This window comes from Alosa pseudoharengus, unplaced genomic scaffold, assembly GCF_046254945.1.
Source record: "Alosa pseudoharengus isolate Yale_2024_CS ecotype anadromous, Long Island Sound unplaced genomic scaffold, YU_APseudo_1.1 YU_APseudo_1.1_scf_2, whole genome shotgun sequence".
In the NCBI taxonomy this organism is placed as follows: domain Eukaryota; kingdom Metazoa; phylum Chordata; class Actinopteri; order Clupeiformes; family Clupeidae; genus Alosa; species Alosa pseudoharengus.
This window is the reverse complement of record NW_027468663.1, coordinates 5,936,727-5,951,581: the sequence shown is the minus strand read 5'-3', so window position 1 is coordinate 5,951,581 and position 14,855 is coordinate 5,936,727. Positions and strand designations below refer to the sequence as shown.

The following is a 14,855-nucleotide window of genomic DNA, read 5'->3' as shown; positions in this document are numbered from 1 at the left end:
AAAAGATATAACCTAGAATAAACAGTATAGTATTACTATAACCACAATAAGATCCTAAAAGTAAAGTTAACTGCAATTAGCCTAGGGCCAATCAATGAGGTTAGACTACATAACAATTACTGGAAGAAGACGCATGTACTGACTCAACCCCAAAAGCATCCTTTCCGCTTTGATTTGCGTCATATGTTACGTAAGAACTTCAACTGAAAGGGTTAATGCAGCATGGAAATATTTCTGCCTATAAGTCATCTGATGATTTGATTGTAACACTAGTGTTTCTGTTCTAAAGGGGAGGAGCACATGCTCTGCTGCGTGTTCAGAGGATTTTTAACAAGAGGTCATATACTGTAGCTCAGAGATTAAGCAAGAGAACAGCTATGGGCCTGATTGTGCCAGTTTTGTTTGCTCTGCTACTCTCTGTTCTAGGTGGATTATACCTCCTGGGAGCTTTCCGTCGACATCGTCCAGGTGAGCCTCCCCTCGATAAAGGCCCTCTGCCATGGCTGGGACATGTTCTTGAATTCAGAAGAGATACCGCAAAGTTTTTAGAGCGCATGAAAGGAAAACATGGAGATATCTTTACAGTGCTGCTCGGTGGTTTATATTTCACATTCATCATGGACCCTTTGTCATTTGGATCAGTGGTGAAGGAGGCCAGAGCCAAACTGGATTTCAATGAGTTTGCCAAACATCTTGTTCAAAGGGTTTTTGGATATTATACCCCTGAAAGTGGGCACAAGGACTTCCAAAAGTACAACAACAAGCATCTTATGGGTGACGGGCTAGTTGTGATGACTGAAGCCATGATGAGCAACCTTCAGAATCTCATGCTGCACAGTATTGGTTCACGAAAGCATCAAAATGGCTGGCAGGAAGATGGGCTGTTCAAATACAGCTACAACATTGTTTTTCGAGCCGGATATCTGGCATTGTTTGGTAATAAGACACCTACACAGCCAGAGGGGCTGGAGAAAGCCAAGGAGGCAGATCGCCTAGAGTCAGATGAACTGTTTCATGAGTTCCGTAAGTATGACCAGCTGTTCCCTAATCTGGCATATGGCGTCCTTGGCCCCAGTGAGAAGATGGAGGCAGAGCGTTTGAAGAGACTATTCTGGAATATGCTGTCAGTACAGAAAGTGAGTACCAGAGACAACATCAGCAGTTGGATCCTGGATCAGCAGCAAGTAAAAGCTGAACGTGGAATGGAAGAAAGCATGCAAGACCGATTTATGTTCCTGCTCCTTTGGGCGTCACAGGGAAACACTGGCCCCTCTGCCTTCTGGCTGCTCCTCTTTCTCATGAAGCATCCTGAAGCCATGAAGGCGGTGCGAGCTGAGGTGGAGCAGGTACTGCGGGAGACAGGACAGGAAGTGAAGCGTGGAGGACCCCTCATTGACCTGACCAGGGACATGCTCCTGAAGACGCCGGTCCTAGACAGCACTGTGGAGGAGACCTTGCGTTTAACAGCTGCACCTCTCCTCAACCGCGCTGTACTGCAAGAAGTAGCCTTGAAGATGGCTGACGGTCGTGAGTATAGCGTCCGGGAGGGAGACAGAGTGGCTCTTTTCCCCTATACTGCTGTGCATATGGATCCAGAGGTTCACCCTGATCCAGCTACTTTCAAATATGACCGTTTCCTGACTTCAGATGGTGTGAGAAAGACAGACTTCTACAAAAATGGCAGTAAGGTGAAATACTACACCATGCCCTGGGGAGCTGGTGTCACCATGTGTCCAGGGCGCTTTTTTGCCACCAATGAGCTGAAGCAGTTTATCTTCCTCATGCTGTCATATTTTGACTTTGAGCTGAAAGACCCTGATGAGAAGATGCCTGATATTGATGTAAGGCGTTTTGGCTTTGTGTCACTGCATCCCACCCGAGACATTCCCTTCAGATACAGGCTGAAATTCTGACATACAGAGTCATAAGTTGCTTGACAACAATGTATAGATCTTCAAGAATTACAGCACATTTATACAATACATGCATTCATATAATGTAATTGAAATCACACACACATACACATATATCTGTATCAATCATTGCCAGTGTTACATTCAAAAATTCAATAAAGTAAACAAATTCTACAAAAAAGTTATTATTGTCTTTTTTTGCTTGAAAAGAACAAAGAAATAGGCTTTGGTGAACCTCTGTCATGCGTGTACTCTTTTGATCCCGTGAGGGAAATTTGGTCTTTGCATTTATCCCAGTCCGTGAATTAGTGAAACACAGACAGCACACAGTGAACACACAGTGAGGTGAAGCACACACTAATCCCAGCGCAGTGAGCTGCCCGCTACAACAGCGGCGCTCGGGTGGGTTGATTGAGGGGTTAGGTGCCTTGCTCAAGGGCACTTCAGCCGTGCCTACTGGTCGGGGTTCGAACCAGCAACCCTCCGGTTACAAGTCCGAAGCGCTAACCAGTAGGCCATGGCTGCCCCAATGGTATGTGTCATACCATTGTAAAAAAAATCTAAATTGTTGGCTTGTAGTCTTGGGAATATTGCAGGCCATTAACAAATGTATTTTATGTAATTTTTTCACAACATTTACTATCTCTATATCACAATCCAGTTTTCTACTGTTTTATTTAACCCTGCCACATGTAACCTTTTCAGTTAGGTGTTTGTGGTCATTTATAACATTTTAGCCACACAAACATTAAAGGACACGGAATCTGGCATATGTCACTTTGCTGTATATTATTTTACAGTGTGTTGCAACAATTGGAGCCGGTATATTAAAAGTTACTCCAGAAATTAAAGTTTTATTGATAAACTAGAGGAGCATAACTCAGCTCAGCCAGCAGACCAGCAAACGTCAGAAAAGGCCCAATGTTGCTATAGTACAATCAGAAGATGCAAACAAATTATATTATGTTATTGGTCTTATTTGGGCATATTAGCATTCCCTGAGCCGGTCCTCAGATCCACCCCAAGATCTAATGGGTTCTTTAATGGGTTGGAGTGGAAAAGACAAATCCTTCTCACAAGCTAAGTGTGACATTAACTGAGCATGCATGGCTGGTGTGTCATCAAACCCTTGATCCTGCTGATTATATCTCATGCAGGGACACGTCCTAGAAGCGTTATCTCAGAATGTACTGGAGTGTTTTAGACAGAGATGATTAAATGAGTATCCAGTCAGTGAGAAATTGTTTCATACGACAGTAGTTTAAAATACCTTGTCCTCTATATCATTGGTTCCCAAAGACTGGGTCGCGACCCACAGGTGGGTCGCAGGAGATTTTATTTGGGTCGCCAGCACAATTTATGTTGTGTAATAGGCCTAGCTTACCAGGCCATTTAACCAGGAAAGCTATCAGTTTTCTATTAGGATATAGTTTGTTTACCACAGTGACGGCCCTAACAGTTCTGACACTGGGGGCGAACGCGTCGCAGAGGGGGCAGCGTGCATCTCACTCGCAAAAGGAAACATTTCTGTGGGGTGCCTGCTATGGACCTCGCAGTTGCAAAATGCAAGGGACATGAATCAGCATGAACATTAACGGACATGAATCAGCATGAACATTAACGGACAGCTTCCGTTGACCGATGAAAATCTAGTTACCATGCTGTCAACTAAAGCAGACATCTGTATACCGGGCATGGCTATTCAATTTGCGTCATAGGCTGATAGTTTCAATTGTAGATGCACTCTTTAAAGTTAAAGGAGAATTCCGGTGTGATATTGACCTGAAGTGTGTTGAAACATGATAGCGAGTGTGAACATATGTCTCATAGCTCACTTCGGCTTGTCCCCTGCACTCAGAAATCTGGCGCTAGTTAGCCAATGCTACCAACAGTGTTTCGTTGCGGTGCCTCGGGCATCGGCCTAGCCATGCAAATAAATCACTGTTTTACACCATTTACGAGGCTCAAAGTAGCCCCATACTTCATTGGTAGACTTCTGAGGGTCTTGACATTTAAAGCAACACCAAAGAGTTTTTTGTACCTTAAAATAATGTTTCCAAAATTGTTTCCGTGGTTCATCAACTCGTAACAGGGTGAACGGCACTTCAGCATTCGCTTCGCGGCCCTCTATCAGCTGTAACCGCACTATGTAAGTTTGCCAGATCGGGTAGCGGGTTTGCAGTTCGATGGAACGAGACATAAGAAACTACAAATTTGACTTGCATGATGTCGCAATACATCGTACTTTCATAAAATCATGCAACATATTCTACCTAAATTTACCTACCGTGAATTTAGTCACAATAAGTCGAGCGACGAGTACAAACGAACAGCTATAAGGGATCAGATTCCAAAAATAATTCAGTGGAAATGCATGGATTCAGTTGCTTCCAGTAGCAGCAACGCATTTCCACGGAATTATTTTTGGAATCTGATCCCTTATCATACCTGTTTGTTCGTACTCGTCGCACGACTTATCGTGACTAAATTCAAGGTGGCGTCGAACGGTAAAATTCCTTAAGGTACTGTCTGTATAAATCGTCTTGTAAATAAACTTCCAGTGCTTTTTCAAAGTTCTCCATGTCTCGTTTTAAATGTCAAGGCCCTCGGAAGTCTACCAATGAAGTATGAGCCTCGTAAATGGTGTAAAACAGTGATTTATTTGCATGGCTAGGCCGATGCCCGAGGCACCACAACGAAACACTGTTGGTAGCATTGGCTAACTAGCGCCAGATTTCTGAGTGCAGGGGACAAGCCGAGGTGAGCTATGAGACATACGTTCACACTTGGTATCATGTTTCAACACACTTTAGGTCAAAATCACACCGGAATTATCCTTTAACTCATTGAGTGCCAAAAACGTAATATTGCGTTTTTCCTTCCCATGTGTTGAGTGCCAAAAACGTAATATTACGTTTTTAGCTTTTTTTTAAATTACAAACTAGACACTCTAACACACCTTATATGTGATTTTGGGAACTCTGTAATGAATGGAAATGAAATATATGACGATCGAAAACTCATGAAAACGCACAATCTGGACATTTTATCTGGACATTTTATCATAACCGCTTTGGGTCGAATTAGTGACACATGCACGTCAGGTCTATCACTAGGTGGCAGTCTCGCTGATCACTTCCCGGAAAATTTACACAAGTAAGTAACAGGCAACACTTCATATTTCATGAAAGACGTTATATCTCCATTTCTAGAAAAAAAAACAGCGATTTTGATGAAAACTAGCCACTGTTAAGCTTGGGATTTCTCAGGAACAGAGGCGTTTGCACCCACCGAGAGCTTAAAGTCTCACCTTTTAATCGAGCTATTGTATGTGTTCATAGCTATAACACAGAATATGCCGTGGCTGTACAAAAATCATCAACAATGGTCTAGATTGCTGGCACTCTAGGACAAAGCTCCCGAAAACAGCTTGGCATTCAATGAGTTAATAGCAGCCTCCTCACATTCCTTATTATTTTGGATTTAAAATGCACACCAATGCATTATATAAGGCTACAATTTAAATGGACATTTTAAAAGCTATTATTTCCTCTTGTTTTCCACCTCGCAAACTCTATTATCTTTTGGCTATTGCGCAAAAGCCTCTTATTCTGAAATGTATTAATTTCACGTTCTTACAACAACATAGCTTGTCACAACACCAATACACAGCCTTAGTATAAGGCCTACAAACAAGCAAACGTTTAACTTGCGGATTCAATGCGGATTCAACTTTCCAAAGAAACCTCCAGAAATAGGCTACAATATAACGACTTGAGTTATTTGCTATGTTTACATCGGAATTAACGCTGTTATGGATCCATTTGTCTGCAACGCAACATAGCCAACATCTCTACAACATCTCTCTTCAGATATACAGGAACAGCTTACTATGTTGAAGAGTGATGATTGCGTAGAATGCAAGAACATCCCCAAACTCTTGGATGCACATTAAAGCATTATCTTTAACATTGTTTCATGTGTAATTGAGATTGCAGAGTTGTGGGAAACTGAGTCAGTGCATCACCAATCCCTGTAATAGTAGTGTTAGTAGGCCATACCTAGGCGCTATTACATATACATATGGCAGTGTAGAATGGTTAGGGGGGGCATATAAAAGTTTGAGAACCTGTGGCCTAAAACAATATTGGTGGTTGCATGTTAGATCTGAAGTGAAATGGGTCGCGATGGTCTGTCATTTTTAAAAAGTGGGTCCCTAGAAAAAAAGTTTGGGAAACAATGCTCTATATCATAGTGATTTACATTTGCCTGGCATTTAATGGCTTTATAGTCCAGTATATCAGGGAATAGGCAATAAAGAGTCAGAATTCCCTTGATCTTGTCTGACACACTAACTACTAACTAAAAGTGTTAACTAAAAGTAGCAATATATTTAGGCATGTTGGAAACTAGTTCAGTTTATTCATCTCAACAAACACACAGATACAAGGAAGACTTACACTTTACTGTATAACAAATATAGAATCATAAAACTATTATACGACTATATATAGAAAAATGAATAGCATAATAAAATTAGATTAAAGATATACTCAGCTGTAACTACCTCATGCATTTATTATCAAGAGCTTTTGCAGAGGTGTGACTTCCTGCATGAAAAACCCAATGGGCATTTCAAAAGACTGTAAGGTCATGCCACGTTGTACAAAATCATGGTTTTCACTTTTAAATCATGTAAAAACAGTGTTTGCTCCTAAGTAATCTTGGAATGAAAAGGTTACCCCAGACCATGAGAAACTGGGAGACATACTGTATGGCACCTGTCCCACCAGTTGGTCTGTAAAGGCTTGACATGTAAAACTGGCAGTTTGTATTACACTGTAGACTACTTAAGCATGCATCTACAATATAGTTTCCAAAGAAAAGATTGAAAGTGTATTTTCACTTTTCATTAGTGGTTGTTGGTTATAAATGGCCACACCAAACCAATTACAGATTACTGCTTAAACCCTAACCGTGATTCTTATAGCACAATTTCTAAAACTGTTAATACTTATAGCAAAACTACTCACTGAGTTTGCAAAACTAAAAGCACAAACACTGCTTTTCACTCAGTTTGCAATTTTGTGACACACACTTTGCAAAACTGTAAGTACAATTCACTGCACACAGCAATCTTTGCGGAACTGTAAACACAACTCAATGCTTTACACTCAATGTCCAAATGATCAACACACTCCTAGCAAAACTATACACATGTATGGCTATTATTTACACTATTTTGCCAACTGTTTTAGATAATTAGTTCACTTTGCAATCAGCCTAAGCACTATACATAAACAAATTGCAAATAATTCCATAAGGCTACGAGAAATATAGCAGCGCATAATTGAGGATGACACCACCTTCCAAAACATACACAATGTGAGCATTTCTGTATTATGTTGTGTACTTGCCCACAACAGAATCCGAATGAAACAAATCTACAGAGTCCCTTTTGAAAGAAACAGTGAATGTGTAAAACAACTGCGATATGACTATATGCAGGTAAGCTATAGTAAGCTATCATTCAGACATGTGGACTCGAGTCACATGACTTGGACTCAAGTCAGACTCGAGTCATGAGTTTTAATGACTTCAGACTTGACTTGATAAAATTCTGCATGACTTGCGACTCGACTTGGACTTAAATACTATTCACTCGAGACTTGACTCGGACTTTGCCTCTTTGACTTGTGATGACTTGACACGTGTCTCGAATCAAAAACTAAATTTCCTGATCGTGGACCAGTCACCCCAGAGACGCTTTCCCTCCGCGACTAAAATTTTTTTTAAAAATAAAAATAGCGGAGACAAGTGGCCAGAGCACAGTTCAGTGCTGCCGCTACCACCACACACGTTACGCACTGTGTGTAGGGCACCAAGACCGAGGAAGGACCAACATTTAGCCAACTAGATGTACCGCAGAGCGGTACAAAATATGACCGCCGCCCAGTCCAGCACATTTTTTCCACAAAAAGAAATCACGCTGAAAGGCCTATATGATTCTAACTGTCTCACTAAATTGCATTATCCTCACTTAATTCTTGGTATCTGCTAGACAACAAGTACCAAAACATGATTAGTTCATAGATTTCACATGTAAAATTAAGTTTATACAACCCCACCTCCATCTTGCCTGTTCATAATTCTGAGAAATTCTTGATTGTTTGTGTTATGTTTATGTTATGTGTGTGGGTGTGTGTGTGTTTGAGTGTGTGTGTGGGTGTGTGTGTGTGTGTGTGTGTGCGTGCTTGTGTGTGTGCCTGCGTATGTGCCTGTGCATGCAAGCGTACATATGTCTACTGTGTGAGTATGTGTCATACGTATGATTACTGTGAATGTATGTGTGTGTGTGTGTGTATCTGTTTGGCACATGTGTGCACATGAAATGGGTTAACATGACCCCTGGAGGCAAACATACGGGAAAAAATGGTCATCCTAGGCCCTACATTTCTCAAGATATTCACAGAGAACTGTGTCTGCCCTACCCTCCTTTCAGGGGGTCCAGTCCAGCGGGGGGGCTACAGATCAAAACGAAAAATGACGGTTCCATGCTATCCATGTGGGGGTACATGCCCACCAAGTTTTGTGTACCCCGGTCTTTCAGTGTCCCGGGAATCCTTGTTGGTGTACGTCACTAAATGAACACACAAATTATTTTATTGTAAGGCCCCCCATGAACGAAAGTACACAAAACTTGGCATGCATTCGGAGGGTGTCATAATGATCCTACACTTTTAATTTCGTGCAGTTTTGACCTTGTCAGCCAGAGATATTGTGATGAAAACACCTAATTTTTTGCTTTTTAATTTTTAACTAGGTGGCGCTATACATGAAATAAGTGGTAATGGGATGGGTTGACATGCCCCCTTAAGACCAACATACATAAAAAAGGTGGACCTCCTAGGCCCTACGGTTCTCGAGATATTCACAGAAAACTGTCTCCGGCCACCTACAGGCCAGTTGGTGTATAGTAACATAAATTAATTTATTGTGTGGCCCCCCATGAACGGAATTCCACAAAATTTGGCGTGCATACAGAGGGTGTCATAATGATCCTACACTTCCAATTTCGTGCAGTTTTGACTATGTTAGGTCACAGATACCTGTGATTACAACACCTCATTTTTACTTTTTTGTGTTTAACTAGGTGGCGCTATACATGAAATGAGTGGTTATGGAATGGGTTGACATGGCCCCTTGAGATCAACATACAAAAAAAAATGGTCCTACTAAACCCTACGGTTTTCGAGATATTCACAGAAAACTGTGTCTGCCTACAGATCAAAACGAAAAACGATGGTTCCATGCTATCCATGTGGGGTTACATGCCCACCAAGTTTCGTGTACCCCGGTCTTTCAGTGTCCCGGGACTCATTGATGGAAATTTGGGCATGCGAAAAAGAAAAAAAAAAAAAATTCTGACTAAACCTATATGACCGCCGCTTCGCTGCGCGGCGGTCATAATAAATAGTAGCTTTACTGCAAACTGATTTGCACTCTTGTTAGAGAACGTTTAATGTTAAAATGCACCAACAGCATGTTACATAAAGATGAACATAAAGATGATACTTTTCGAGACCTCTCCATGAAGATCCAACTTGAACTTATACTAGCCTACTGCATTTAATTGAGAACGCATCTAAGCATGCACGAGAGGGAGAGAAAACGAGTAGGTTCCAGCTGGCTTGATCATTGTTGATGATAATTGATATTTTCTTTTAAAAATATAAAAAACGTATAAAAGGAAATCGTGAAGGCAACAAACGAGATTAGAGGAGATTGCGAATTTATCCGGTTCTCACTAGCCTACTTTTATAAACTATGAGATCCAGGTCACTATGACATACTAGCTGCACTCACTGTGATTTGGAAAGTGGACAAGAATATGAAGAGTTGTCTTTGCCTTTGTGTAATGGAACTGGTGAGTCTTGAAGTATTCTATAATTTATTTACATGAAGCACATAGAGCTATGCAGATTGAAACGCATTCCACTCAGCTACTGTATCTAGGTGGCTACTGGCTACCAGGCTCATAGGCTAATTCACTTTTAATTTAACAGAAAATGTCAAGCAAGCGTCATGTCATTTATGCTTCTCTTTCCAAAGGAATGAAAGCTGTTTGTGCCAACTTAATATCATGCTTATCATTGTTAATATTGTGCTATACATGTGGCACAAACAATGTTTGAGTTTGTGGACTAGCCATAGGCTGAATGGAGCTGGTAAAAAAAAGATCATTATGAGAACGTGTGGTGTGGACAGTGGCACAATGGGCTTAAAGTGACAGTGCTCATCCTTACAGTGGGCTCCGCAATTTGGAAAAACAATATAGGCTATATATTAGCAGCTGTGCTGAGTGTCATGTAGCTATACGTTTTGTACAGATTACTCAGGTATGCACATGTGTATATTACACAGGTATGCACATGTCGTAAAAGATTGCAAGACAGAAACATTGAACATGTTTTGATCTGTATTTATAAAAAAAATACTGTGGATTAGATGTAAGGGCTAAAATTATGATCGATAGTCTAATAATGGCATTATTAAGTGAAGAGTACCTGATGACTTGTTTAGGACTTGAAAAAGATTGGGACTTGGACTCGACTTGGCTTTGATGTGACTTTGACTTGGACTCGACTTGCCCTTCTCTGTATTTACTTGGGACTTGCTGCATTTGTTTTGTCTTGTCCAGAGAGTGATGGAGTTAGAGGCAGATGTCATGGGTCATGAGCTGCTTTTTGTGGATGAGGCAGGTTTTACAGTAACTTCACTAAAACAAGGAAACGTGGCAGGAACATTACTGGACACTGTGCCATAATCAATGTCCCAGGACAACGTGGTGGTAACATAACTATGTGTGCAGTTACAGTACAGTATAAATTCAAAATGGTGTTGTTCACCATCATGCAACCCTAGGCCCATATAACACTGCACACATTATTACATTCCTGGACACCTTACATGACATGCTCAGTAATGTTCAGAGACCAGAGCAGACCAGATACATCATCATATGGGACAATGTTAGTCTCCATAGGGCTGCTTTGTTCCGCAACTGGTTTACAGAACACCCACTCCTCACTTACAAAACCTTCCCCCATACTCTCCATTCTTGAATCCAATTGAAGAGTTCTTCTCTGCCTGGCGCTGGAAGGTCTATGACCATCATCCCCATCAACGCATAGCCTTTTTACAGGCAATAGAGGAGGCATGTGGGGATATTGACCAGGCATCATGTCAGGCCTGGATACGGCATTCCAGAAGATATTTTTCCCGGTCCCTTGATGCACACGGAATTTTGTGGCAGGACCCAGGAAGACGACACGATGTAGACTGATTTTTTTTTTGTCTCAGTGAAATTACTATTTTGTGTTTCGACTTGGAAAAAAACACCTGTGTTTGTTTTGATGTGGGTAAATAAACACCAATACTTGATGTTTGGATCCATATGTTTACAGAACTATGACAAAAGTATGACCTCAAACTGACATACAGTACCCTACCGTGTGCACAGAGAAAGCAAAAGCCAGATGTGTTTTTTTATTCATACCATCAGTGTATAGTTGGCGCATAGTGTGCTTATTAATGTGATGGCTTGTGTTGACTGTTTGTTATGAAAATACCATTTTTACGAAGGTGTGAAGATTTTAAGCAAGGTTTATTAGCTTTTGCAAGAGAACTACAATGTTTTGCTGATTTGGTGAAAGGTTTTCTTATTTGTGTGTAGAGTTTTGCAAAAATAGCCAATAGTTACAAAAAATCTGCTTAAGCAATCAGAAAAAAACTGTAAGTAAAGATAAATCTCACATGGGGGCGCTGTGGTGCAACTGGCTACAGCGCCCGTACCACATGTGGGTCCAAGTGACCATGGGGACGGGGACACCCCGGGTCATTTCCTCATCCTACCCCATCACTCGCTTCCTGTCTGCCTCTCCACTGTCCTATCATGATAAAGACAAAAAAGTCAAAAATTACAGAGTGAAGTGTCAAATTGTGCTCTCATTTTAATATTTGTAAAATGGGCTTGTGGAAAGTATAGTTTCTGCCAGGGATGAGCAAAGACCTTTTGTGGGGCCATTGCTTGTACCTGAAAGAGGGCACCCCTCCCCCTTCTTGTGTGTGCGGGCAGGGGTGGAATGACTGAACCCCAAAGGCATTCTTTTCCGTTTTGATTTGCGTCATATGTCACATGAGAACTTCAACTGAAAGTGTTAATGAAGCATGGAAATATTTCTGCTGGCAAGTCATCTGATGATTCGATTGTAACACTAGTGTTTCTGTTCTAAAGGGGAGGAGCACATGCTCTGCTGCGTGTTCAGAGGAGTTTTTAACAAGAGGTTATATAGCTCAGAGATGCAAGCAAGAGCAAGAGAACAGCTATGGGCTTGATTCTGCCAGTTTTGTTTGCTCTGCTACTCTCTGTTCTAGGTGGATTATACCTCCTGGGAGCTTTCCGTCGACATCGTCCCGGTGAGCCTCCCCTCGATAAAGGCCCTCTGCCATGGCTGGGACATGTTCTTGAATTCAGAAGAGATACCGCAAAGTTTTTAGAGCGCATGAAAGGAAAACATGGAGATATCTTTACAGTGCTGCTGGGTGGGTTTTATTTCACATTCATCATGGACCCTTTGTCATTTGGATCAGTGGTGAAGGAGGCCAGAGCCAAGCTGGATTTCAATAAGTTTGCCAAACATCTTGTTCAAAGAGTTTTTGGATATTATACCCCTGAAAGTGAGCACAAGGACTTCCAAGTGTACAGCAACAAGCATCTTATGGGTGACGGGCTAGTTGTGATGACCCAGGCCATGATGAGCAACCTTCAGAATCTCATGCTGCACAGTGTTGGTTCAGGAGACCATCAAAATGGCTGGCAGGAAGATGGGCTGTTCAAATACAGCTACAACATTGTTTTTCGAGCTGGATATCTGGCATTGTTTGGTAATAAGACACCCACACAGCCAGAGGGGCTGGAGAAAGCCAAGGAGGCAGATCGTCTTGAATCAGATGAACTGTTCTATGAGTTCCGTAAGTATGACCAACTGTTCCCTAATCTGGCATATGGCGTCCTTGGCCCCAGTGAGAAGATGGAGGCAGAGCGTTTGAAGAGACTATTCTGGAATATGCTGTCAGTACAGAAAGTGAGTACCAGAGACAATATCAGTGGTTGGGTCCTGGACCAGCAGCAAGTAAGAGCTGAACGTGGAATGGAAGAAAGCATGCAAGACCGATTTATGTTCCTGCTCCTTTGGGCGTCACAGGGAAACACTGGCCCCTCTGCCTTCTGGCTGCTCCTCTTTCTCATGAAGCATCCTGAAGCCATGAAGGCGGTGCGAGCTGAGGTGGAGCAGGTACTGCGGGAGACAGGACAGGAAGTGAAGCGTGGAGGACCCCTCATTGACCTGACCAGGGACATGCTCCTGAAGACGCCGGTCCTAGACAGCACTGTGGAGGAGACCTTGCGTTTAACAGCTGCACCTGTCCTCACCCGCACTGTACTGCAAGGCATGGCCTTGAAGATGGCTGATGGTCGTGAGTATAGCGTCCGGGAGGGAGACAGAGTGGCTCTTTTCCCCTATACTGCTGTGCATATGGATCCAGAGGTTCACCCTGATCCAGCTACTTTCAAATATGACCGTTTCCTGACTTCAGATGGTGTGAGAAAGACAGACTTCTACAAAAATGGCAGAAAGGTGAAATACTACACCATGCCCTGGGGAGCTGGTGTCACCATGTGTCCAGGGCGCTTTTTTGCCACCAATGAGCTGAAGCAGTTTATCTTCCTCATGCTCTCATATTTTGACTTTGAGCTGAAAGACCCTGATGAGAAGGTGCCTGATATTGATATAAGGCGTTTTGGCTTTGGGTCACTGCATCCTACCCGAGACATTCCCTTCAGATACAGGCTGAAATTCTGACATACAGAGTCATAAGTTGCTTGACAACAATGTATGAATCTTCAAGAATTACAGCACATTCATACAATATATTCATATAATGTAATTGAAATCACACACATACACATATATCTGTTTTAATCAATGCCAGTGTTACATTCAAATGAAAAATTCATTAAAGTAAATGCTACAAAAAAAGTTATTGTTGTCTTTTTTTGCTTGAAAAGAACAAAAAAATAGGCTTTGGTAAACCTATGTCATGTATGTCATATTATTGCAAAATAGTTCTAAATTGTTGGCTTGTAGTCTTGGGAATATTGCAGGCCATTAACAAATGTAATTAAATGTAATTTTTTCACAACATTTACTGTCTCTATATCACAATCGAGTGTTTTCTACTGTTTTACAGTTTTTTCTGATTGCTTAAGCCCATTTTTTGTAACTATGGCTTTTTTTACAAAACTTTACACACAAATAGGAAAACCTTTCACCCAATCAGCAAAACATGGTAGTTCTCTTGCAAAAGCTAACACACCTTGCTTAATTCTTCACACCTTCGTGTGAACAGTAAACACAAGCCATCACAATAAGTACACAATGTGCCAACTACACACTGATGTATGAATAAAAAACACATCTGGCTTTTGCTTTCTCTGTGCACAAGGTAGACTTTGTCAGTTTGAGGTCATACTTTTGTCATAGATCTGTAAACATACAGGGATCCAAACTTCAAGCATTGGTGTTTATTTACACACATCAAAACAAACACAAGTGTGTTTTTCCAAGTCAAAACACAAAATAGCAATTTCACTGAGACAAAACAAATCAGTCTACATCGGGTCGTCTCTCTCAAAATTTGATCTACATCACATGCAATGCCCTAGTCCAAGGCACCGGGGAAAATATATTGGAATGCCGTATCCAGGCCTAACATGACAATATCCCCACATGTAGACTGATTTTTTTGCCTGTAAAAGGGCTATTTCTTTCTCTTCTTACCCTTCCTCTTCCCCCTCCTCGTCCTCCTCCTTGTCCTTAT

General features: G+C 41.6%; 2 protein-coding genes across 2 annotated transcripts; both read left to right on the top strand.

The window, feature by feature from the left end:
- The first annotated feature begins 303 nt into the window (after positions 1 to 303).
- Positions 304 to 2,043, top strand: LOC143134991 (5-beta-cholestane-3-alpha,7-alpha-diol 12-alpha-hydroxylase-like). Its single transcript, XM_076295720.1, has one exon. It carries the CDS (start codon positions 378 to 380, stop codon positions 1,911 to 1,913), a length of 1,536 nt encoding a protein of 511 aa, XP_076151835.1. The 5' UTR covers positions 304 to 377; the 3' UTR covers positions 1,914 to 2,043.
- A 10,190-nt stretch (positions 2,044 to 12,233) lies between these two features.
- Positions 12,234 to 14,036, top strand: LOC143134990 (5-beta-cholestane-3-alpha,7-alpha-diol 12-alpha-hydroxylase-like). Its single transcript, XM_076295719.1, has one exon. It carries the CDS (start codon positions 12,302 to 12,304, stop codon positions 13,835 to 13,837), a length of 1,536 nt encoding a protein of 511 aa, XP_076151834.1. The 5' UTR covers positions 12,234 to 12,301; the 3' UTR covers positions 13,838 to 14,036.
- Positions 14,037 to 14,855: the final 819 nt, after the last annotated feature.

Excerpts from the sequence above, each read along its gene's own strand:
- LOC143134990 (XM_076295719.1), top strand. The coding sequence starts at position 12,302 with ATGGGCTTGATTCTGCCAGTTTTGTTTGCTCTGCTACTCTCTGTTCTA.
- LOC143134991 (XM_076295720.1), top strand. The coding sequence starts at position 378 with ATGGGCCTGATTGTGCCAGTTTTGTTTGCTCTGCTACTCTCTGTTCTA.